Genomic DNA, 26,268 nt, shown 5'->3' with positions numbered 1-26,268 from the left:
ATCTTCAATCTTAATCTTGCCAAGAGAAGCTTGTAAAACGCACAGTTTAAAATTGTAGATTGTAAAAGATTCTTATAAGCCCATTTCTCCCAAAACTTAAATTTTTATAAAATAACAATTCTGCTTGTTTAAGATCTAAAACATTCCTAATCCTGAAAAAATTCTATGAACTTAAAAAGTTTATTGATAAAACAAACAAAAATGTTAAACAATAATAAGGAATGATTACCTTTAAACTATCTACTCATTTAAAGCCATTTAACCAAATTTCAATTTGAGCAAACAAAAGAAACAGCGGCACATGTGTGTTTATAAAACAAACAAAACGAGGCAAACAGAAAAGGTTAGAGCACCTAAACCAATTGATTAACAACTAAAAGTTCAACGCCGGCAATTAACATGCAAAGGGAAATAGCAAAATATGCCAAGAAAACAGAAGAAAAGGGCAGGGTGGCGGAGGAGCTCAAAAATTCAGTCAAAAGATGGGAGGGAAAGGGCGAAGAAGGACCGAGGGAAAAGTGTATAAAACAAAATCCAAAGCCCAATCCACTTGCCGCTTTTTTTGCTTCATTTTTTCTCTATGTTGTATACCCGTATTTCTGATGAACGTATGTATGTATGGGTTTGTGTGTGTCCGCGAACTCTAGTACAAAACTAGCCTGCCCTCCCCCTTCTCCCCTTACCCCATCCCCATCCCCCCTTTTCAATTTATATATACAACTCCAAGAGCAAAAGCAAAAGCCATTCGTGCGCAAATCTCAAATAAAAGCGCGCAGAACCAGCAACAACAAATAATAGCACCAACAACAACAATAAACGACGCCGACTTCTCTGCCGCTGATGAATTGTATTTGTGTGAGCCCAACACACACACGCATAACACATGCGGACAGGGCGGGCAAGAAAAAAATATAATAAAATACAATATGAGCGCAAAAAGAAAAATAAAAGAAAAAATTGAAGCAGAGGAATCGGTTTCGAGAGGTGAGTTGACTCCTCGAGGTGTCTTTGCCTCTGCCGCTGTTTCAACTGCCACCCCCAGCCCCTTGTATTTGTCACTGTATTTGTGGGAGTACAGTGAACTTAACTTTTTTGATTCGTTTTCAACTGTTATTTACTTTAATATTTCTAAAAACATAAACATATGATTCGTAAGGATATCCCTAAACAGCATTTTTTGTGAACTTGATTAAACTAATATTTTCTTGGGTAATGCGTTTATTCTTCTTTAAGACACTTTTCGGGGGAACTTTTAATTTTTAAACTATAATCAAAAATAAAATTCTTATAAAACCCATTGTTTTAAGAGCGCCTATCGCTCCAACAAAAGAGTTTCCACTGTATGCTGTATTTGCTGTGGCCAGTTGTTTGCTTGTGTGTGTAAGAAGTCAAGCCGAAATACACCAAGAACAACAAAGGCTACAACAACAACAATGTCTATGCACCATGTGGAACGAAGTGAAATGGAATGAAGGACTGAAATCGGCGACGCTACTTCTTCTGCTTCTTTATCCGCTTCGGTTTTTTGCCCATTTTATTTGTTTGCGGTTGAAAGCGGGTGGGGGTGGATTGATAAAAAAGGGGAGGGGTGTAGTATTGAACTCAGCGGGAGTAAATTAGGGGGTGTCTTCAAATTAGAAGACTTTTTATAAGATTTTTGTGTGTCTTGCTTAGTTAACAATATCAACTCACCGTCTTTATTTGTTGAGTCTGATTATCGCCGATTGACTTCTTTTCTTTTTCGCTGCCCAATCATTTGTCACCCACTCGCACACACACACACTTAATTTTTTAGCAATTCTCGAACTTCTTTGCTATTGATACTTTTCTTTATTTTTTGCACACCCACACGAATACAATTATTTTCGCCGGGGGCGTTTTTCCTTTTTATTATCCGCCTCTTCCTTGGCGATGATTTTCACACAAGTGTCACTGTTCCACCCGCACACGCGCAATTTTTAGCGTTCCGCGAGGCTTGCGAATCTTATAAAATTTGTCTTTGTTAATTCTACTTTTCAGAATCGATCAATGAAACGAATTTAAAAGAACACGCCCGCTCAAGAATCAATCATAGTGGTTGTTTACTTTCTACGCTATTAGATTTGAATTAAGTTTATCGCTCTATCTGCTAGCACGTACGTCCGTCCGCTTCGATGGAGAAAATACTAATAATTATAATACTAAAACAATAAAAATACTAAAACACTGCCAGGATGTCGGCTTTAAACATTTCCCAAAAAAAACCATACAAAAAGAACCTAACTTAGCGAAGACATAATTCGAGTTTAGCAAATGCACCAACCACATTAAGCCGTGGCAGACTTCAATGATCGAATTTAAAGCGCGGGAGATTTAAATTTTCGAATTCATTCTGTATTAGTTATTTCAACAAACATTTGATATTTACTATACTTTTACATGAGCAAAAGCCCTTGAGGTCGATTGCGAATGTAGTACAATAAACAATAATTAGTAGTAACTAGCACCTTAACGAGTTCATCAATAACAAATATTTATTTAAATGGTAAAGACAATAAAAACTAAACTACTAGCCAGGCTTAGAAGTTGAACGTGAGCGGGTGGACGGGGAAGTATCCCTTGCTCTTTGCCAGCTGCTTGGAGAGTCGCACCAGGTTGTTGTCATTGTTCACGAAATTACCGCCGTAGATCTCATTGCAAAGGGTGTGGACTCGGTCCCTTCCTTGCGAGCAGATCGCCGTGGCCGTCAGCAGTTCGTGATCCGCCAGCGGAAGGCCAATGCAGTAGGATCGGGAGGCTCTCGCCACACTGGCCCACATGGCATAGACGGTGGTGCCCACCTCCGCCAGGCGCTGCATTTCACTTTGGCGCTCCACCACCGCGTTTCCATGGCGGGTGAACATCAGCTCCACAGCCATTTGCAGACGGGCCACCGAATGCTCAATGCACTGAGCTGCCGCTTCCAAAGACGGATGCACATGCTCCGAGAGCTGCATCTTAGTCTTGGGATTGTCGATGCTATTGGTGTCCAGGAACTTGCCGAAAATGTGACCAGGATGGAAGAGGGGATTCCTCGACTTCTTCACACCCGCATTCATGGCTTTCTGTAAAATGGAAATGTGTGAATAAAAACCACAGTAAGCAGTTATGAAGTCGCATCAATTACCCCCGCATGCTGCAATCCTGTGAGAGCGATGAACATGCCCAGCGTGTCGAGAGATTCACCCTGCGTGCACAGCTGTGCGGCATCTCGTAATCCCAACTCCGTGGCCTCGCCACTGAGCAGACTTTTGGGCCCCACGAGGCCTAGATTTTGAGAGGCAATCTCGTACAGCTGACGCAGGGTGAAGAACTTGGTGATGGCGCTCTCCAAAGTCACATCCTGGGCACGGAACTCGTCCAGCAGGCCGGCAGTCATGTAGAGCATGCTCTCCATCGCATAAACGGAGCACATGGCTCGCGACAGGTGGACGCGGGTTAGCTCGAGGTCCCTATAGAAAAAATAAATAGAATAGTGTATAAAACTAAATGATTTACACCTACTTGAGTTGAACTCCACATTGTGTGGTTGACACACTGTACTGGGCCAGTTCGTTCAGGAGTTTCTTGGCCAGCGATAAGCCCACTATGCTGCCTCTCAGTCGAGATGACCGAACCAGCTGCTCCGAGTAGCGGTTGCCGTCGTGTGGAAGGCCCACCACCTGCTCCACGCTTAGTTTCACCTGATCGAAGTGCACACGTCGGATTTCCGCTTCCCGGCAACCAAAGGTGGCCTGTTTCTCACCCAGACGCACACCCTCCTGTTGGGAATCCACCAGGAAAATCGTCGTGCCTCGTCCCAAGGCTCCCGGCACATTTGGCTGCTGGCTTTGGGCGAGAACGAGGAAGAGCTGGCGCTCCCCCGGAGTGCAGACCACAAATGCCTTCTCGCCGTTGAGCAGCCACTTTCCGGATTCCGGAAGTAGTTCCGCCTTGGTGCTAAAGTAGTCCTCTTCGGGTGGGGTGTACTCATAGATGGCTTCGCTGCCTATCAGTTTGCCGAGGGCTAAATCCTGGAGATATCTCTGCTGTTGCAGGGGAGTCCCGACTTCCTTCAGCAAATCCACAACCACGCGGTGAGTTTGCAGGCCAAGGGTCACGTTTACATCCGTGGAATCTGGTTCACTGGCTATCAGACTGGCACTCCAACCGTAGCCTTTGCCATCGAAATCCGTGGGCGCATTGAGGCCATAGAGTCCCAGCTGGCGCAGAATCTCAGGAGATGTTTTCTCCTCCGTTTCCCGGGGCTCCACAAAGTAATTCTTCAGGGGGAGCAGGGAGTTCTGCAGCTGGGACATCTCATCGCGGGGAATCACCTCCGGATAGGCCAGCAGCTCCTTGTCCACCACTCCGATAAAGAAGTTCTTGGCCAGCGGCTCACGGGTGGGCAGTTTTTGCTGATCTTCCGGTGACTCCTCCACGAAATCGGTCTTTCCTCCTTCGGTGGCCGCCGCCTCCTGCTGCTGGGAGTCCAGACTGCTGGAGGTCGCCTTCGTGCTCCTCGCCCGAGTCAGGAGTTTTCCATTCCGGCCGTATTTCAAAAGCCGCGAGGCACCGGAAAACAAGTTGGGCCGCATATTTACCAAGAAATTAGGTAATTTCGAAGATAGTGAGACCAGAGTGGACTAGTAAGAATACCTCAGAAATATACCAGATCATCCTCAAAAAATGATTGTTTCTTCTTTAAATTGTAACGATTCTTTCACGATTTGAAAAACTGCTTTTAATTAAGTGAAGGATTGGTAATTAAAACAGCTTCTTCCAAAACATTGTTTCTTTAACAACAATTTTCGAGAAAACTTCAAACTTTTTTTAAATTTGTTAAATATAGATTCCAAATTTAGAAATTAAATTTCTCCCGCCAATCTCACAAATGAAAAACACTCCTTCCCTTTATTGAATCATTGTATTGTATATTGGTGTTATTGTTACACATATAATTGCTATTGACAGCGCACATTAAGCTCTCTACTTAAAACAAATTGAACAAAGTAAATTGTATGATTCCTAGTCGACGGGTCCAATTCATTTTCCCATCGACTTTGCTTTATTGTTTCGCTTGGTTTTTTTTCGAGTTTTTCTCTTTATTTTTTTGTTGTTTTTGTTTTCTAAATGTAATGTTTATTTGTTTTTCATACCACCTAGATTGAAAATTTGTTAATAGCTGTGTAGTACGTTGTTATACAATAGTTATAGTCAGGTATCAATTGGAAAATAAGAATTTGGTTAGAATTCAACACATCTAGATCCGTATAGTAGTTCGTATTATTGAAGTACAGATGTGCTTGAAGTTGACCGGGTGATCTCTATAAAATCCCCCGGATTGCATGGCGTGCAAATAAACTTCAAGCACTTATTGCATATGGAAATCAAAACAGGGAAACTATTCAGTAGTTTGTAAACAAAAAAAAAGGGAAAACGACAAAAATGTGATCGTCAATTGTATTTAACTAAAAACTCTATTAGAAATACCCCCCGCATGCAGCTCATATCGTATCACAGGCACGCTTAATAGACACTCTCAGAACGGAAATACAAAACCAAAACCGAAACGAGGAGTTAAATTCATTTCAAACTTGCACTCAACAAAAGGATTTTTTTCTTTTCAAATTTCTGCGGTTAAAACACACTACACACTAACAACAACGATCGATATGAGCGCACCTTTTATCATCAACCATTCTTCTCTTCCTTTTTCCAAAAACCTACTGCAAATCGTTAATCATCCACAGAATTGCCTTTAAAATTGCTGACGCTACATGACGATTATACATATGGTACATAAATATATATTTAAATATATATATATATATATATTGTATGTGATATCTGCATGACTGCCCTATATACGTAGTTACTCCCTTGCGTTTTCACACTCACACATTGCATAGTTTTTCTTTCTTATTTTTTCATTCAGTATTGCTAATTGCTCCGCTCGCTTCTTTTCTTCTTCTTGTTTGTGGACCCCCAAAGATACAGTTACAGATACAGTTAGAGTTACGGATACCGTTAGTTTTTGGTTCGCCCGTCCGACTGACCGACCGATTCGATTGCTTTCATCATATTCAACATTTTACTTTCGCAATGTTTTTTTTTCACACACATTTCTCCAGTAATTCAAATTCAAAACTAATCGAATAATAGAACCTCCCGCGAGGTGGAATACCAAAGAAAAAAAAAACTAAGAAATTGAATAAAGAATTCAAAAGAAACTAAGCTTAGGGATAGATTAAACGATAACTAGTAAAGCAGTTGGTTGGTTGTCCTACACACACAAACACAGGAGTTTCTTTCGCCTCCTGCCATCCGCCTCTGCCTGCTCTTCCTGCTCCTCCTCCTCCTCTGCTTCCTCCTCCTACAATTGGTATCTGGGCCATTGCCGTAGATCCCGCGTCTCGCGCTGCTGCCACTTCTCCTGGAGCTGCTTGCATAGGCGGCGCAGCAGCTCGATGGTGCCGCCCAAAGCTCGCAGTAGCTACTAAATCCGGCCGGCGCTCTCCTGTCGCGCACTGTAGCGCGGCTCGGCGGGCATCATGGTGTCCGTCACCAGTTCGTTGGGTGCCTCCAGAACGCCCTTGGCATGGGCAGCCGCCGTATCGCAATCGGTGCGGCGTGAGATCAGCAGCCGGATGTCCGTATGCAGGCACAATCGTCCGGAGCGAGATGTCTGGAACCTAAAGATTACAAAGCATATAAATTAGTCAGGAATCCAATCCAGGAAGAGCTACTTAAACTCATTTACATACCTCAGGTGTATGGAGTAGCGCAGCCGCTTCATCTGCTCGGCACTGATGAAGTGGCCCAGTTTGCTGGTGGTGCTGGTAACCGTGGGACTCCTCGGCATCTTTGGCCCATCCTCCTGCTGCTCCTGGCCGAGCTCCTCGGCCAGTATGCGCTGCCGGATGAAGGTGCGGTGCAGCGGCGGCATGTCCCGCATGTCGTAGGGTATCACAAACATCCGCACCACCGTGCCCATGGGATTCAGCAAGGTGGCCTGCACTGTGCCCGTTCGCGGAACCGAATAACCCTTGCGCGGCAAACGAATCTCGCACTGAAACCAGAAACGTTTTATAGTTAACCTTCCTTAATTCCAATAATGATAATCCTTACCAAGTAAGGCGTGCTCAGAGTTTCGCCATGCAGCTCGTAGAAGTAGGAAACCGCCGGTATGGTCAGCTGGGTGGGACAGAACACTCCGGAGGCGCCCAACTGCAGCTTGAAGCCCAGCACCTCGATCTTGGGCATGAGCCGCCGCTGCAGCAGCGACTCCTCCAGATTTCCCAGCAGAGGACGTCCCCCAAAATGAGCCGCCAATCTGGCGCGACATTTCAACGGCGATCCACCGGCTGGACTGCACAGTCCCGACTCCAAATCCTCGTCCGACAACTGTTCGTCGGAGCCCAGAGAACTCCGATCGCTGCGATCGCTCAAGTGGCGAGAACGCCGCTTGTGGGCGGCCAGCGCCTGTTTGCTGAATCTGGGCGAAACGGACAGAGAAGCGGCATGCGGCAAAGTGGGAGCCGAGAAGGATTTCTGCACGGGCGGCGTGGCACTCGCCTCCGGTGCCAGCAGCTGCGAATGGGCGTGGCTCAGGGTGGCCGGATCGAAGCTAAAGGCTGGACAGCCAATGGCAATGGGAGCCGAGCTGCAGAAGATCGTCGTCAGGTTCACCTTGGGCAGAGCCTTTCGCATTTGCGGCGACACAGTGGGTGGCGGAGTTTCGCTCTCCAGCACTCCGCTGCCGCAAATCAATCGCAGTTGACTTGGCTTCGGAGAGGATTTGCTTTGCTGCAGCGGCACCATTGCATCCGGTTGAGGTTTCACTGGCACTTGGCTCAGAGGCGTCTTGAATTGCACCACTATGTGGTCGGCCACACCGGGCGGTGGTGTCTTGCAGCGCTCTGCGGGATTCAGGGAGCAGCGTTCGAGGTTGGGCGTCAGCTTGGTGGAGGTGATCTGCAATAAACACTTGATTAGTTTAGAGAATCCTTTAGGTTATTAAAGAACCCTTACCTGAACCTCCTTGGGCTTCTCGGAATCCCTTGGCGTGCTGTCAAAGCCATTGGCAGAGAGCTCTGCTCCATTGGTGGGTTGATGGTCCTTGCCATTGGCAAAGTTGTGCTGCGTCTTCTGGCGCTTGCACACCTGACATCCGCTGCTGCTGCTGGCGGGCGTGGCCTTCAGCTGGTTGTTGTTCTGCCCGCCACCGTTGAGATCTGAGTTGCGACAGGAGGAGGCGCCACCAGCGGCAGCAGTTGAATCCACCGCCTGATGGGGCTTCCGCGTGCGGTTCTTTGGGGTGCGCTGGATGGCCTGCAGCAGGAGCTCCGCCTTGTTGCGCGGTGTGCCCACGATGAGATCGCCGCTGCTGAGGCTGCAGGTGGAGGTCTCCTCCATTTCGGAGGCCGATGTATCCCCGTCGTCATCTGCATTCTCCGGAGGAGAGCAGCCATTTGCCGATCGATTGCTTGGTTTCTTAACAGCTCCATTGGCTGCTCCTTTGGGGGATTCCTCGGCGCCACCCGTGCAGCTGAGACAGAGCAGCGTCTTCTCGCTGCCGCACTGCTGGCAGCTGCTCAGCGAGGTCTGCGTGCCCGTGGAGATCATGGCGATGCGCCTGGGTTGCTGCAGGGTGAAGGCCAGGGATTGGCTCTCCGACGGCGTCTGAGATTGTGACGGGGATGGCGACTCCTCGCCCTCCTCCATCGGCTCCTCGGTCTGCTGCTGGGGATGATTGCCACCCCTTTCCGGCGTGGATTTCCTCTCCCTCTTCTTATCTCTCCGCTGCATTCGCTTGCGATACTTCTGCAGCTGCCGCTCGCGATGACTCAAACTCGAATCCCCGTCGAGATCGTCCAATCCCTGACCCATTCCTGGTTTTCCATTATCACAGTTGGAGCCGCTGGCCGTTGTGGTCGTCGTTGGGGTGAGTGCACTGATCCTGGCACCCAGGCCAGTCGGCGTGGCCGCATGTAACCCACCGCCGCCAGTGGGCGTGCTCGCCGGATCTCCTCCACAGGATCTCAAGCTCCGTGGAGCAGGACTAGGTGGCAGTGGCTCCACATGCGGCAGGCCACCGTTTATCCTCGGCAAACTACGCACGCTCACCGAGATGCTGTAGCTCTCCGAGACATTGACGTTGGGAAAATTGTGCACATTGGCCTTGGCACTGAAGCCATCCTCCTGGTGCAGTCCACCATTGTTCCCGATGCTGTGCTGCTTGATCCTGTAGAAGATGTTCAGACGCGGTCGCTTCTGGCCACCGCCACTGGGTGCATAGCTGGTGGCCAAGTCGCCCGCATTGTTGCCGCAATTGGAGAAGATCACGCGACCACTGTCATAGACCGAAGGATCGCATTTGCGGAGGAGATCACACCAGGCGACGATCTGCGAGAAGTACAACTGACTGCGGATGGCGCTGCACAGCGAAGGCAACGTCATCGTGGGCGGAGGAACTCTATAAAAGGAGGGATTATAAGTAAAGAAGGTGAAAGGTTTTTCTTTTAGTTAAACAACTCACTTTTCCTTGCCGCTGATGATCCATTGCTCCAGCAACAGTTTGTGGCTCACAGGACCCAGGTAAACCTCTATGCAAACGGGTTCGCGTCTGGCCAGGATGGCCTCCATTTTCATGCAGTACGCCCGCCAACGATTGCACTGAAACAAAAAAGATGTAAGAGATTAAATATAGAATAATATAAAATATAAAAAAATATTATTTCATGAAATTAATGTTCTTTAAATAATTTTAGTTATTTTTTTTTAAATTCTAAATATTTTTGGAAACTTACGGTCATATTCACGTAGGACATATCACAGATGTGCTCCTCAGCCTCCGATGGCGTCTCGCCCTTGGCCAGACCCATCTTCCTGAGGAACTGATCACAGTGCGGCCCGTGTTTGGGCCGCGATGCGGAGCTACTTGCTCCGCTGCTGGCAGTTGTTGTTGTGGTGCTAATGCTAGCTGCAGCTACTCCTCCTCCTACTCCTACTCCCACTCCTCCCTCCTCCTCCACCGCCTCCTCCGAATCCCAATCCCCTGCCACCATTTCCCCCGGATCCTCCTGACCACAAAAAGGCCAAGTTCAGGGGGCGTGGCTCAACAGGTGGCGGCACTAGAGCTGGTCCGCCCCTCAAACAGGTGGTGGCCAGCGATTGCAGCGAGTGGAGGATGTTGTCCGATGAATTGGAGCCCGGTGAGCTGGCGGCACTAGAGTTGTTGGTACCACCACCACCACCACCACCGGGATTACCAATCGTTCCACCACCAGCTCGATTGAGCATTACCCTCCGCACAATCTCGTAGTCGCCGTGATCCTTGTTGGGATCGCTGATGGCCAGTGAAACCAACTCGGGTTCGGCACTCATCGCCTGGGCAGCCGGGGAAATCTGGCGCAGTTGGCAGAGCTTCTGCGTCCAGCGCTGGTGGGTCAGGGAACTGGTGGTGCTGCTGCTGCCGCTGGGCGAACCTGCCGATCCATTCCCATTCCCATTGCCAGCAGCTCTGTTTTCCGATCCTCCCATGGAACCATAGGGATTCGTTGTGATGTTAATGGCTGCCCTCGAGGTAGAGGGTCGCGGCGAGAGGCGTCCACCGCCCGCAGAGACTCCTCCAGCTCCCGGGGATCCTGATCCGACCGGCTGCTGCTGCTGCTGATACTCATCGTCTGCGATTGGCCTGCCCTCGAGGATTAGAGAGGCGAGGCCCAGGACCACCGAGCTGTAGTTGTTCTGAGCTCCTGCTCCTGCTGCTCCTCCTGCTCCTGTTCCTACTCCCGCTGTTCCTGTGGACATGCCACCCGGGATTCCCACCATCCCCAAGGCGGTTAGCAATCCGCCACCTGCCGACGCCGTTGCCGAGCTCAAGGAGGCGGCTGCTCCGTTTTGGCCCAATCCCGCTGGCGGTGGGGAGTTGGTAACGCTGGTGGGTATCATGGTCGGTCGGTCGGTCGGTCGGTTGGTCGGTTGCCTTTCCGCTGGATCTGGATCTGGAGCTGTTTCCGGTTCCGGTTCCGATTCCTCAAGCTATTGCTGCTGCTGCTGCTGCTTCTTGCACCAGAAGTACACTGAAAAATGAAAAAGGAAACGAGTTATAAATTAATATATGTTTAGGGTTTTTACATTCAGAAAAAAAGACAGATAAGAACTACAATTTTTGAACATCGTTTCATGGAATTAAGGAGTGTCTCCCCAGTTCATAGAAACAATTACTGATAAGTTTAAAAAGAGTTCAAAGTTTCTTTGATTACTCACTTATCAAGTATTAAAACAAGGGTTTTTTTTTACAAACTTTTTTATTTAAATACTAACATATAAAATTTCTAAGAACTCTTTTAAAGAATATTGCATTTAGGAAAGCTTAAATTCTGCTCTAACTAGGCAGCCAGACTTATTGCATTTTATCCTTGACTCCATTCCGATGTCCACAAGGCTGTGTTCTATAAATAAGCCCAGCAACAGATGCAGCTGGCAGATTCCAACCCACCGCCACCCACTACCACCCACCACCCACTGCAAGCTTCGAAGGTCGAAAAAGAAGAGGAGCACCCTCAACTTGAATCGAATCCCCAAGGTCCGTCGGTTGGTTATGTACTTTGCATTAGGTACTGATGACATGGTTTACTTTTCCTTATCCTTCCGATGCGGAAGCAACAAACGGCCAGTACAATTCTCTTGGCCAATTGTTTTTAACTGCGACACACTGACACGGCCCCATTTTGGCCTTAAATCATCATGTGCACACTGCACACTAAAGAGAGAGAAACAAAAAATACATGGCTGAGTTGGAAACCAGGTCGTTACTTAACCGGAGACCCAGTTAGGAGCAACATGTCAGTCGTTTGGCAATGTACAATGCATCACGCGCCCCCTTTTCCCGTTTGCCACCCCCTCACCATTCGCGCGGGTCGGCAGCTCACAACATGTTGCTAACGACGTGACGTCATTGAGCCAAGCTTTGCGAAATCTTTTCATCGGTATGGGTGTGCATTTGTGTGTGTGTGTGCGACTTTGAAGGTCGTTTTGTGGCACCTTCTATTGGCATGCTCTATTCAAGAAGATACAGTTTGAAAAAATACATATGTATTTACAATTTTTTTAAACAAATATTCATTACTTCAATTAACTTCAAAATAATTTGTGATAAATGATTGTACAATTTAAAATCTAATAATTTAAATGTGTTCATACTATACTATTTGTTTATTAAGTTGGCATTTGCGTCAGCCTTTAAAAATAAGTAAACAAATTTAGGCTCTTTTTGCATTTGGAAATTATCTTTAAGCGTGTAGCGTTCTTTTCTCAACTTATTCATTTTTTTTTTTTTGCTAAAACTTGGCTTAGCAACAGTGAAACGGAGAATTGCAGTTCGAATAACAAAACCAAATTAAGAGGCAAACAAACAAGCAAGTGTACATGTGTGTAGCAAATCGCGTGCAACATGTTGCTAAAGAAAACGAGAGCGCCAGAGAGAGCGCTCTCTTGGGTAAACATGTTTGTCTTTACTTTTGCTTTTGTTTTTGCGTTTCTTCTTGACCTGCATACACAATATATAACTAGCGCGCGAGACAGACACGGATACATAAGGCAAAAAATAAAAGAGAGAGCGCGAGAGCGAGAGCTTTTGCCCTCTCTCTCTGTGTTGGTATTAGAAAACATCTGATTTTTGTATTGCTTGGCAATGTTTGCTGAGCGCGTGTGTGTGTCAATTTTTGTTTATGGCACATTCGTATATACATAGATATGTATCTATGAAATACTCTTGGCCCACAATAGACAACATATACAGACGCGAAAACCCGTATGAAAATGGGGACAAGCGAACGGAGTGCAAGAGTTTAATAATACATATTTCGATTACATTATGGCCTTTTTTATTTCCCTCCCTATTTCAGCTGTCCATTATCGTTTGCATCTCATCGCAAGCGGAAATCGGCGGAAATTTCGCTATCCACCCGAAAATTAAAAATTTACTTGATGACGCAGTGGAAACGGGCGACGATTTTCTAGGAAATGTCAGAAAATGTGGTGGAAAGTCGTTGGGGACATATGGGAAAAAAATTCATTTCGCGTGCTTAAGGGAGAATATATTTTTGGCACATCGAAAATACGTCATTGTATTCGAAATACGTAATTTAGAAAAAATAAGCATAAAATTGTATTATTATTTTACCTGCTTATTTAAGGCTTGAAAAAGTAGCTAATTATTTGCTTGAATAAAAACCTTGAATTGCTGTAGAGATTTACAGCAACTAATTCAAAATAAACGTTTCATAATTGCTTCTTATGGTTAAAACAGATGCAAAAGTAATTGGCAGCGAATTAAAGAAACGGCAATTAAGTTGATCGAAAAAAGTTTGTCATATGGTTGTTTTTCCACCAGCTTCCCCTTTGATTGGCACACTTTGTTGATTATTTTCTGCACTTCTTGGCAAAGCGATCGAGAGCAGTTTGAAAGCGGGTGAGGTGAAGGGGCGGACAGAGGGGTGGGGGCAGGCGGTGCATTGTTGGACTAATTTCATTTAGCTCGGCCACCGTCCTTGGCATGCTTTTTGATTTTGCAACGCGCACTGCATTTGTATTTGTAGATTGTCTTGCTTGAATAATATATTTATTGCACATTTTCGTTTCATTTGATTTCTTCTCATTTATTATTGCCATGTTTTCCTCTCTGCTTTTTTTTTGACGCACATTACAAAATTTGATTACCAAGCGGAAAATGCAGGCGAGGCGAATGAAAAGAGGAAACGAATTGGAACTTCAAAATATAACTGAAGTAGAAATGCTTTGCGTTTCATTCGTGATTAAGATTTAACCATATAGAAAGGGTATAAAAACCAAAGATCGAATACAACAATTTTTGAAGGCGCGCCAAGCGGAGTGAAAGGCAGGTAACGAAATCCACCGCCAGGGGCGCTGCACAAAAACACACAAAAAAACCAGTTCAAAGCAGATAAGAAAGAGAAAAACAACCGCGTGTGGAAAATTGTTATGTTGCAACTTTTCAAGCAACAAAAAAAAAAAAAAACAAGTTCCGTTTGCCTTTCGTTTGTGTTTAGGTTTCCTTTTTGGCGCCCCCCTTTTCGGCGTTATGAAACCAAAAAAGTTAACACGTGAGTGCAACGAAAGCCACAAACAAAGAAAACGTCTTTTATTTACTTTGAACATCATCTTATATGATTGTGTTTCACTTTAGTCATCCCGCTGGATGCGTCACGAAAAGTTTATTATATCTCGTTAGCTGCAGAAGTTAAGTGGAGGATGTGTCATCTAAGCGGAAGTTATAACGAGATTGTTGAGATGTAATGGGAAGATTGGTCAGAATTAAATTGAATTTAACTTCTTTACTGATATTCTTGGGTTTACTCAACTCTTAAGAAAACTTTGGTTTTCATCAAAAAGATTATACATACTTCTTTAAATTGACTCCAAAATACATTGACAATAGAAATCGTTTGATGTTTAAAACCTTTAAAAAAAAACCGCTTATCTCTGCATCTTATCTTGCATTTAATTTTTTTGACAGTCGTCTTGCATGTCTGTTAAAATTTTAATTTCCCAGGAAGGAGGCAAGACAATCGCTTTTTCAAACACTGATTGACCTCGCTGTCGACCTTACAAAAAGCCCATTTTTCTGTTTGTGTTTGCTTGTGTACTCATGTGATGGTGACCCCCTCCCAATCATAAGCCTTCACAGCTGAGCGAGCTTTGGTTTTTTTTTTTTTTTTTTTTTTTTGTAGGGGCCGCACCTTCGATGGGTTACATGTAGACACCCCTATTCCGCCCATCCTCTCTATTTATCTCTGTTTCTCTCTGACAGAACAAAGAATATATTGTAGATTGACTTAACTTATCAACATGGTCATCCGATAGGAAAATGGGACTGATACGGTATACACATTTACTTGAAAAACGAGTTAAATGTTTCAAAAACCCAAGAATCAGAACAGAGTTTAATGAGAAATTGTTCTTTACTTACCTTTCAAAACTATGTTAAAATTCCATTATTGTTTGCTTTTTGCTAAAACGATAAAAAAGAGAATTACTGATTAGAAAATGGAAATCTTTGCATTGCATTTGAATTTAATTGACCAGGAAATGTAACATTGAATTAAAAGCGTAATTAAAAATGTTTTCATTTACAAAAGCATGAGGCACCCTGATTCTCTTACACAATAAATAAAGTTCAGGTCTCTGTTCTTCTCCCCTCTCTGTTTCCCGCTTACCCACGTTGCCCTGCTGATGTTCACATGTGCGCAGTAAATAAAAATAAAAGCAGAGGCAAAATCAAAGCGAGCAAAAACAAAAAGGCAAAGAAAAATGTAAACAAACACAGTCCAGTTATGGCGCTCTTCTTCATCCACGTGTGTGTGAGTGGGCGAGCAAATGTGTGTAATGTGAGAGCACGTGAACGCATCTCGCTCCCTCTTGTGGGGAGTTGTGGCAGCGACTGGAGTGGGCGAATGAGAGAAAGGGAGACAGGGAGAGTGGGAGCCAGCCAGAACAGGACGAGCACGTTTTTATTTTTAGCCAAAATATGTCTTGCAAATTGAGAGCAAAAAATAAAAAAGAACTCACGCACTTATTCTCTCGAAAAGCAAATGACCGCAAGACGTGTTAATGCCTTCCTTTAACCCCCATCCTCTTCCTTCTCTTTCCTCCACTTGCTATTTTTCCAACTCCAATTCTTTATTCTGCCTCTCTTTCTGCCTCCCCCACTCCCTATCGTTACCTCTTACTCTTTCATTTACATTTCCAACTGCGCACGTATAAAATTACTATGACAAAAGTATGTATGTGTGTTTTTGAGTGGGTCCGAGTTCGTTACATTTCATTTATATTTTTTTCGCTATCTGAATTGATATAAATTGGTCGAGTGTACGTGTAAAAACCTCAGCAAAACTTTAACCAAAGTTCAATTTCGATGAAGAACAGCTGTGGCTACTTGTTTTGGTTTTATTTTGGTTGACTATTTTCGTTTTTTGTTTTGCTTATCTGCCAAAAAAAAAACACTTTCACTTATATAAAAGCAGGTTCAGAGATAGTGAAAGTTTATCTTTTATTGGTTCTTTCTAAATTCTTTAAATAACGTGTAAGGTCACCTTTATGGTCAGTCCCTTAAAATATTTTTAATGGCTTAAAAATAAACTTAGCTAGTAAAGTTAATTAAATTAATTATGTATTTATAATTCTTAAAAATTCAAAAGCATATTGTTTTTTTCAATGTATCTACGTCTTCTTCTGTTTTGTTTTATAGAACGTATCTGAAAACCCGGACACGTGGGAGGTTCAAGTATTGCGCACTTTATTCGTCAGATCTTATAGTTTCCATTACATGAATTGTGCCTATTGTCTTTTTCTTTTATTTCCTCACAGCTGATTGAGTCAAACAGGTTACAGAAGCGAGAAACGAATAAAGAAGTTCAAAAGCAGACCTGGAAACATGATAAATGCCCCATGCAAAGCAGCAACAAAAGTGTTGACACACAGCAAATGCAACGCCACAATTAGAAAATGTGTGTCAATTATATTAAAAAAACTCGAGTAGTTTTCCTGACTTCACAAACACAAAAACCAATTTTGAGGGAGTGGAAAGATAGAGATAGCGGGACGGTGGGGAAAGGGGGGCCAGAGAGCATGATTTGGATTGCCTTTTCAGTGAATTATGTGTGTGTGTGTGTCAAATAACACTGAAGGGGGCGTCGAACAGTCTCCCAAAGTGCTTCACCTACACAAGTGACCAGCTACAGTAAAACTTTCCTAAGAAAAATTTTACACAACTGCAGAAAACTGTAAAAAAAATTCCAGAGTAAAGGAAGACAAATAAAGAGTTGTGTTTTATTTTAAGGACTTTAGGACTATAACTGCTATTTTCCTAAAAACACCTGTATTTTTAGTCAATCTCTACTGTCTGTGTGAGCGATCTTCAATTATTGGCATTTGTGAGTGTGGGTGGTTATGGGGTGGGCAAGGGGGTTTGTGGGGGTGTTAAGCTTCGCCAATTGCGATGTATTTGTATTAGTGGCTGTGCTTTGGCATTACGTCACCAACACATGCGCAGCTAACCAGCTGAGTGGCCACAAACACAATTACACACAAACAGTTGGCACCTAAAGCCATACAATTATTTTAGTTTTCTTACACCAACCTTTTTTTTGCTGTAAAACTTTTCGAAAAACTACCTAATATTGATTTATATTTTCAGGTGAATTATGTTTTTATTGAAACACAACTTATTAATTTTTAACTGTTCATATTTTAGGTATTCACTGTGGCGGATTTTTGTCGCCTTTGATTTTGTTGAAACAATTTGCTTCTAGTCCTGAGGTTGAAATAATGGCAGTGGCCACATTTTTTTGGGCGTTCGCTTAGCTGCATTTGAATTCTCAACGCTTTTGAACAGCGCGTATATACTTGAAATGGGGCTTATACAGTCCGAGTTTCGCAGGTAAACGCGTTTTTAATATTAGCCAAACAAACTTGTTTGCTTAGATTTTTTGGCCTTTATTTTTCGCTTTCGTATTTCTTTCGGAGAGTCTCTGCACTTCACACACACGCGCGCACACTGGGAAAAAATATATTCGTTATAATTCCTCCTGCAGCTCTTGCTTTAATTTTCTGGATTTTGTGACGCGTGTGTTCGCCTCGACGTCTCGAAATGAAATGAATGGAAAAAAATGAGCGGAGCCAAGCGCTGCGAACCGTTCGCTGCTGCTGACGGCAACTTTCTAAAACAGCTGAGCAGCCAGCAGCGCTTTGTTTATATATATACTATGTATGTTTATATACTATATACAGACCCCTCTGTTGCGGGGAAACTACGTCGTATATTCGACTAGTTTTTGTGGGTTTATTTGTGTTGCAACATGTTGCTGACTGTCCCAATAGCAACATGTTGCCGCTGCGCAGGCCAAAAATGTACACAAAAATCATATGGAGCTCACCAACACCAAAGCAACCAGTCGAAAAAAAAAAACAAATAAACCCATATGACCAGGCATTTACTAGGCTAGGTAAGACGCTCAAGCCAAATTATAATTACAGTAAGCACTCTGTTATGACAAATTTATGCAAACACAGTCACCCATTTTTTCCATTACTAGAGACTGTAAATTGTAAAATTGAAATTTACGGAAGACACAAAATTTTTTTTTTTGACATTTTAGCATTTTATCTGTGGTTATGAAACATATTACCACCATGAATTTATTCATTTTAGTGGGGCAAGAGCAATTGTTGCGATAGCGATTCAATAACAAAAGCCACTCACAGATACAGAAAACACAAATACAAATGCACGCACGTGTAGATTAAACAAAACAAAAAAAAAAGAAAAAGACAGAGATAGAGAACCCGTTTCCATATGTTCGAGATGCCATGTTGTCGAGTGTTGTTTTGCCTTATGTACGAAAATAGCTGTTGGTTCGTGTATATGTATATAGCGATATATAGTATATATACAACTTGGGTACTTGTTGGCAGATTTCTTAAAGAAGAAGAAGATGAGGTGGAGCACCAAAAAACAACAACAACAACGCATGCGCTTTCAAAGTATATGAGTATGTGCGATTATATATCCGTATATAGCAAGCCCCAAAAATCGTCAGCGACCCAGACAACACCAACAAAATTCCGAATTTATGTTTGCCTGCACTCCCTCTCTTTCTTATTCCGCCTATCTTTGTCTTTCATTTCCTCTGTTCTCCTACGATGCGAATCTTATCAGCAGAACACCCACACATTCATACATTTGGTATTCTGCTTCTCTTCTTAACTTGCTGATATGATTCGGTACTTGTATTGTTTCTGAAAGATTTGCCACACGTCAAGCTAAACAGTTTTGCAGGATAATTTCTTTTGTTTATTAGATTAGCTATATAGTAAAAGCGTCCTGGGGGTTATGTTAACTAAATCTACTGATTGCCATTAAAATTGTATATGAAATTCGCTTCAATTTTCAAGTTTCTCGTAACCTTTACCCACTGTAGGTGCAGCAGACACAATCGCAGACGACACACATCTATATTCACAGATACTTGTCAGTCGTCTGTCTGCAGAAAAAAGCGAAGAAGTGAACTCGAATAACCCAACTTGCTGGAGCCGAAGGATACTCAGATACACGGATACACGGATACACGGCGACAACAAAGAATCAGGCAGCCAGACAAAGAAATGCTTCGGCCAATGCGAAAGCGAAGACCAGACCCAAGAAGTCTGTGGTCTGGGAGGGACCCTCTTCGCTCTCCATCCTGGCCAAACAGGAAAACAAGAAACTGCCGATGACCCCTCTTTGTCCAGACAAAGAAAAAGCATAACAAATGTTTCTTAAATCCAGCTTTGTATTTTTCTATTATGTGTTAATACCCAGGTATTTTAATAAGGGAATTAATAATGTAACCTTTTTAAATATTTACAAATTATATGAGCATTGTTTGTAACTGATAAATTTGATGTCTGTCGGTGTCAGTTGGAATTTTTTTTAAGATGTCGTCATTAATTGATCGAGAAACCTCGTGGACCGATTAGCACTCTATCGATCAACCAATTCTTTCGGTTTTCCTCTCGTTTTTGGGCAAGACATTTCTAATTTTTTTCCCAACCAGATAACAAGTTTGAGACAAATATTTACTGTTTCCTTTTCCACTTCTCTATACCTCGCGCGAGTACAAATAAAAGTAAGGGAACTTCGGTTACAGGTAGATACTGCCATATTTCTGATGGAAAGTCATGCTCAAAATAAAAATTTTCCACGCACCAAACATCGCTGAGGGGGCTTTACATAAATTGAAGATGAGATCACAAAAGCCCTTGGGCGTAAATGTTTTTTTCTGGGATTTTGGTTTGCCTTTTATTTTTGATTTTTTTTTTCTGCTCTCTGGTTTTAAAGCTTGAAAAGTTCCACTGATTGACGTCTGGCTTTCTTCGCTAAATTTTAATTATAATGGAATTCGAGAAACGTGCAAGTGTGCGAATAAATTTGTGTGGAATAGTTTGACTTAATTGTTAATTTCTTTACTAACACTTTTGCCGAATTAAAATGCTGTTTCAGCTTAATACGATCTCTCTCTCTTTCACCCTGTTGATATACAAAAGGGCCAGCTCTCTCTCTCTCTCTCTCTCCGTCTTCCGCTTTTTATATGCGCAGTTGTTTTCAACACACAGATACAAACACACACTTAATTGCGTCGATCAGCTGTTTTGATAATAAAACGGTTAAAAACCTTATGAAAGCAAAGCAGCCTGCAAGAAAAAAAAACTAACACCTATACAGAGCGCTCTCCATAAAACAATTTAAATTTTATATACAATATAATATTATACATACTATAATTACAGAAAAATATGAGAAACTTAACTTACACATAATTACACATTTTAAGCCGTTATTTTTGTAAAAAAAATATAACGAAATTTAAAGTAATAAAATCATCACTGTATAATACAAAGTGTGCACTAAAATGCCTTTTACTTTGTGTCAATCTACAAAAAAAATGGATGTGTTTGTTTGTTTACCATAATTTATAAATTATAGAACATTTTGCTGCCCCAGCAATTGCGAAAATGTTAAGAACGCAGTTGAAAAGTTTCGAGTTTTTAAGACCCTTGGAAAAACCTTGGGTTGATTGCAAGCAAATATAGACTTCAAGGCAGACGAACGCTTACACAAGAACGGCTAAGGGCAGTTCATATAACGCGTGTGCATTGTACAGTAAATATTGGTTAGGAATGTTGCTTGTCTAGATATGTCGGTTTAAAAAAGCTGTATTCGCAAACCCGATACCCACTGTTCAACCCTTGGCAGTGTCTATTTTCCGATTATTTTAGCTCTTTGTGTCTGCCGTGTGTTTTCCGTCGTGTTTTCCGGCACACCAACACAGCTGTTCTTGTAATTTGGCCCACACGTGACTGTGATTGACTCGCCAGGTGAGCGAGGGGAAAACAGAATGGCGACGGAAGAGGGAAAACTGGCGAACGAGGTGCCACTGTAATGAGCTTTCCACGGAAAGGCGGAAAGTTTAAGGTTGAGAGCGTAGACAGCTGCGACATCAAAGCCAAGTGTGGCGGCCATTTTAGGAGTTGATTGTGGGAGTGATTGGAAAACGGGGTGACGGTTGTCGAACAATATATAGATGGCCGATGACCCAGCACTTTGATAATCTGACTCAGATAGCAGGCAGACATTTGAACAACAAACGGCGTGAATAATTGAAGGCTATCAACACAAGTAAGTTTTAGTTAATTGCCTTGTCGAGATAGGGATTCACCATTTCTAGATAAAAAAAAAAGGATAGAACCAAAAATAAATCTGGTTTTCACCAGGAGTATAAAGAATTGCGTATTGTAAGCAATTAATTATTATTAGCGACAGGAAGTAAAGAAAATTCCGCTGTTGCCTTTCAAGGAGTCACAAAAAAAAAGGAGGGGTAGAACTTTTATTCTGTTTGTCTGATATTATCTAATTTTTTTTATTTAGACCACCAACAAATTTGTATTACAATGTTATGTTTTTACTCATATAGAAGCGTGTCATGACGCAATTAGGCATCTAAATGGAATAGAATATTTACAAAATGGAAACAACCAAAGACTCGTTGTCCCCCCAACTCTGCCACCAATCCCAAAATCATGCGATGACTACATGCTGTTTATTTTTGTAAATTCGCCAAAGCAGAAAAAAATCTAAACAAAGCGCTTTTGTTGGCAACTTAGAGAATTCATATGGAAAATGATTTTTGTTTGTTTTTTCTTCACATTGATTAAAGCGATAAAGTGGGGAATTGAAAGAAATGCAAATTCCATCAAAGCCATTGCACGGAATATCAATCAAAACAATGTTTTTTGCTTGTCCCCACAGACTTTCTACCCCGCGTTTGTCTACATCAACCCTCTGATTCTAGAAACAAAGTAAATCAAATATTCGGAAGAGGGAAGAGTGATTTCCAGACGAGACATACACATACCGACCTTCCCCCCAAAAAACTCTTGATTTTTACCTCCCAAGCCCATCAGCTGTTGAAAATTTTGGTGGGTTCGTTGGCTTTACATCTCTCTTTCTTTTTGAGTTGAGAGAGTGACTGCCCCCCAAAATTGTTGTTACTTTTGGATTTGTCTTGTTGTTATTGTTGTTGTCCCAGAGTCATTCAACCCGACAAACAAAATAACGTAAAATAAAACGCAAAAGCGGGGAAGGAGCAGTAGCAACAACAACAGTAGCAAAAACAACGGAACGGGAACGGAAAAAGTCAACGGCTGAAATGTTGGGGTCACTGAGCGTTAGCCACTCTCTCGCTCGCTCTCTCTCTATCACACTCTCTCCCACTCTCATACTCACTGACATCTCGCCCCCTTTTTGCTATTCTCTTCAAGCGAATTTTGAAAATACCTATAATGCGTAGTTGATTCCAAAAAATAATTCACGTGGAAAGAAGTGTTCTTTCTCCCTCAGGAAGTTTCTAAATGTTTTAAACAAAGGTTTTATTAATAATACATTTTACCATAATTAGTTGTTAAAAGTTATAAGTATTTCTTAAGTCGTTAGAAAGTCCCACTTGGTAGCCTTATAAAAATTCGCTGTCACAAAATTATTTCTTTGTGTTTTAATGATGCCAAGTGGATTACCGCCCCCAGAAAAAAAACCAGGATATGTTCAATAAAACTCATTCAGAGAAGCGAGCAAGCCAACAAAGGGAGTAGTTAAGAACAGTAACCGTTCTTGTCGTTCGTTATCAACCCAAGACCTAATATGATATACGACCCTGAATTGTAATGCAATAACCCCAGGAACTGAGATAGACGTTATTATCTAAGGTCTCGGTTTCGGTTTTTCGAAACGGGTTATCTCGAACCGCTGCATAACTACGTACCGTAAATATATAATAAATACTAATAAATGAAACAGCATCGAAGGAGTTACAAAACAGAAAAGCAAACAACAAATTTAGGTGACTTCGAGATAAGCCTGCGGGTTTTCTAGGTTTTTTGTTATCGGCGAAAGTTCAACCCGAGAACTGCGTGGAGGTGGAGTAGAGGGTACAATAACACTTATGGCTTCCATTAACAGCATGGAAAACCATAAAAACGCCCAGACACGCAGGGGGCTTTACTTTGTCCTTCCCTTGGGTGAGTGTGCTTATTTGCTGACACATTTAATTGGGGAATAACAAGACTGACTTGTGAAATACAGAGTTTAACTTGGAAGTCAATTCTGTATTAAGATCATGTGGTTTGCAAGATTATTATGAAGAAGGTTTGTGACTCATATAGTGTTTAAAACATATCATAAGCACTATTAGTTATTTCATTAAAATATTATATGCTGGTATATGGATGCGGGATACTAGGAAATAATTTTAACATTACGTTTTATACATTCTCACGAAAATAATAACCTAACTCCCAATAATTGTTAATTAAGTTTGTCACATGGAGTAAACTGTTGGTTTTTTAACTAATCAAAATAATTCTGATTTTGACAAGAATATATTGAAAGCATTAACAAACATATTAAAGCCAAAGAAATATATAGAAAAGTTTCAACTCTATAAAAACATATGTACATATGTATGTATGTACATACATATACATATACATATGTACAAAGTACAAGGAACCCAACCCATTCTTCCTTTTCTCTACTTCTCGCATCGCCTTTGATCTGCAAGTTTAATATGGCCGCCAACGAAGAAAGGAGAAATGACAGGGCACCGACAACCGTTAGTCCGCTTACAGTACAACATCTTTAACCCGTCTGCCAAGATTTTGCGGATGTAATGCGCACTTGGCAGCGAAATCCCAACAGCTAATTGCTTATGTAAGCAGTCTGCTTTTGGCTATCATTTACACAAATCAATGCAAATATTAAATCAATATGGATGAGAAAGAAAACTCAAACTGTCAACCTTTTAAATCTGATTTTCTTTGTTGTCTGTTTCACTTGCGCAAAAAAGGAATAGGAAACAAAACGAAATGAATTCAAGGATACAGCAAAGTCGACGCTAACCGTTTCTTTGTCTGCTCTTCCTCCCTCTCTTTCGTACACACACATGAGCACAGCTGATTAAGAGAGAGCGGGGTGGGGAAAGTAGGGGCAAAAGAAACGACAAATAAATATTGAAGCGAAGGCAGTGGAACGTGAATTGAAATTATTTACTTTGACCATACAGAGAATGAACGAAGAATGCACACACATGTCGACACAAAAGTCAATACACTAAGAACTATTATAGTTATTTTTTATAAATAAAGTATACATAGATCAAGTGCTTGATATGCTTTTTGTGCCGGATTATAGTTGCACTTAAAGCGTTAAGAACTTTTTATCCATATATTTTTAATTCCTTATTCTTAATTTCCTAAGTGCACGTTAAATACATAGGGGGTATCGACTTGCTTGCTTTGTTTACCCAACTCCCCGCATTTCCAGTTTCAAGCTCCGCTTCAAAACGCAGCGTTCTAACGAAAGACTCCATACAAATAACTGATGAAATATTATAGACCCCGCATAAAGTTCAAGGCAATTAAACGCAATTTGCAAGCTTTGTTTTATTAACCAAAAGCGAAGAGAGATATGAGGAGCTTGCAATAAAAATGGCCGACTTACCTTCTTTTGCTTTGCAGCAGAAGATCCGTTAAAAGGCACAATTTTCGCACAGTGCAGCCTGGATTTATGGCTGTGCTAATTTGTTGCCTCAATTAGATTTTTCGACATTTTTGCAGTTTCTTAATTTTTTGGCTGCAAATATTATTGATTTCACTTGCTCACAACAGACACTCACACTTGAAAACAGCGCCTACACACGCACTCAGCTGTGTTGCTGCTGCTTCTTCTTTTTACTGGATTTCGCGTCTATATCATTGATTTATTTTTGATTTTTGCAAGACTGCATTTCCGTGGCACTTGATTTATATATAAACTTTTTATATAACCGAAGCTATGCCACTTTTCAGTGCCTTTTCACACTCTTATTCGCTTTTATGAACTCTTCTATAACGGGTAAAACGGTTCTTTTTCGATATTTTCGACTGCAACCACGTACTGCTGCTCTCTTCCTCTTCACTCTCCTCAACCCTCTTTATCCTTGATTGCTTTCTATTTACCGGAATTGATCGTTCTCAGCTCGGTCGCCATTGCAGCTCCACAGGCGAAAAAATCGGTGTAAATGCCAGCACAGGTGCACGAATGCGGAAAAGCTGGAAAAACCGAAAAGGCCACGCCTACACTTTCATTGCCAGCATCGCGTTGCCCTTTCGCTGTCGAGATTCGCATAATTTCCACTTTATTTTCGCGCACAACGGCCAGCTAAATTATTGTTTATTTTTTCCCAACAAAACAACTGTGAGGTGAGACTGTGAGACCAGACCAGCTGTGGGCGGGAAAGTGTGGCCGTACTACGCCTCGGCGAAAATGCTAGACTAAGCTTTATGACACGAAAGCGGATTGAAATTTGTTGCCATAAAAATATAATTTAAGCTTGGGATCTGTATAATTTTCCAATTCTTCAAAAGTTTTTTTTCTACATCCACTATTAAAAAAAAAAAAAACAAATTTATCTTGTTTTTTAATTAAAATACCTATAATATGTGCATATGATCCCAAAAAAATTATTTCAAATAAAACACATGAACCCTTGATATTTAAAATATTGTTTATGTTAAACGTTGTTCAGTTTAAAACGTCATATTTTTGGTTTTGCCATATCAATTTCTGTTAATTTTCGAGTGTTTTCTTTTCTGTTATTAGTTTTTGTTTGCAAAACTACACACGTACATATGATGTAAATATATAAGTCTGCATTGTAAAGCCTTTATGTAATACATATATATATATAGAGGTGTATATAATATTTAATTCTCCTTTTAAATGTAAATTTTGTTGAACCAAAAGTTATTTTTTGTGTGGTACGGAACTTGATTGCGCTGTACGGCAATTTTCCATATATATATGTATGTATATATCTTCTGCTTTTTTTTCTTTAACTCTAACTCTAATTAATACATATCAGTTGTGATTTTAGTTGATTTCTTGTTGAACATTGTTTTAAATCAAAGTTGAAACTCACTACAAGAGACAGACATAAAGATCCGTTAAAATACGCAACTTACAACTCTTGTTTTATCATTTTGCTTTTCTTTCATTTGTGTAAATATGATTTTGACTTCTTTATTAATTTAATGTCTAGGAAAATATATGGTAGGTTTTATGCATGTAAGTTTGTATGACACCATTTGCTTAGCTTAACCGTTTAGAGAGAA

The 26,268-nt window shown here is 41.9% G+C and overlaps 3 protein-coding genes and 1 long non-coding RNA gene across 4 annotated transcripts in view; 1 reads left to right on the top strand and 3 right to left on the bottom strand.

Annotated features, from left to right (window-relative positions):
* LOC108086426 overlaps positions 1-2,150 on the bottom strand; it is a 34,812-nt gene extending 32,662 nt beyond the window's left edge. Inside the window, 1 exon segment of the mRNA XM_017183331.2 lies at positions 1,693-2,150. The gene's annotated coding sequence lies outside the window, so the exon portion shown is untranslated.
* A 345-nt stretch (positions 2,151-2,495) lies between these two features.
* LOC108086428 (complex I assembly factor ACAD9, mitochondrial) lies at positions 2,496-4,629 on the bottom strand. Its single transcript, XM_017183335.2, has 3 exons — positions 3,523-4,629; positions 3,146-3,470; positions 2,496-3,083 (listed from the first exon to the last, which is right to left on the bottom strand). Exons 1-3 carry the CDS (start codon positions 4,593-4,595, stop codon positions 2,559-2,561), a joined length of 1,923 nt encoding a protein of 640 aa, XP_017038824.1. The 5' UTR covers positions 4,596-4,629; the 3' UTR covers positions 2,496-2,558.
* A 276-nt stretch (positions 4,630-4,905) lies between these two features.
* On the bottom strand, positions 4,906-25,389 carry LOC108086427. The gene is made up of 9 exons (XM_043208343.1): positions 24,617-25,389; positions 14,996-15,037; positions 10,035-11,084; positions 9,810-10,000; positions 9,539-9,675; positions 8,032-9,475; positions 7,129-7,974; positions 6,765-7,069; positions 4,906-6,692 (listed from the first exon to the last, which is right to left on the bottom strand). Exons 3-9 carry the CDS (start codon positions 10,951-10,953, stop codon positions 6,497-6,499), a joined length of 4,038 nt encoding a protein of 1,345 aa, XP_043064278.1. The 5' UTR covers positions 10,954-11,084; positions 14,996-15,037; positions 24,617-25,389; the 3' UTR covers positions 4,906-6,496.
* LOC108086429 lies at positions 12,558-17,157 on the top strand. The gene is made up of 3 exons (XR_001771134.2): positions 12,558-13,907; positions 16,274-16,309; positions 16,393-17,157. It is a non-coding gene; the product is annotated as an uncharacterized LOC108086429 (long non-coding RNA).
* Positions 25,390-26,268: the final 879 nt, after the last annotated feature.

This window comes from Drosophila ficusphila, unplaced genomic scaffold (genome assembly GCF_018152265.1).
Source record: "Drosophila ficusphila isolate 14025-0441.05 unplaced genomic scaffold, ASM1815226v1 contig_414, whole genome shotgun sequence".
NCBI classification, from domain to species: Eukaryota; Metazoa; Arthropoda; class Insecta; order Diptera; family Drosophilidae; genus Drosophila; species Drosophila ficusphila.
The sequence above is the reverse complement of the archived record's forward strand: the minus strand, read 5'-3'. Positions and strand labels throughout refer to the sequence as shown.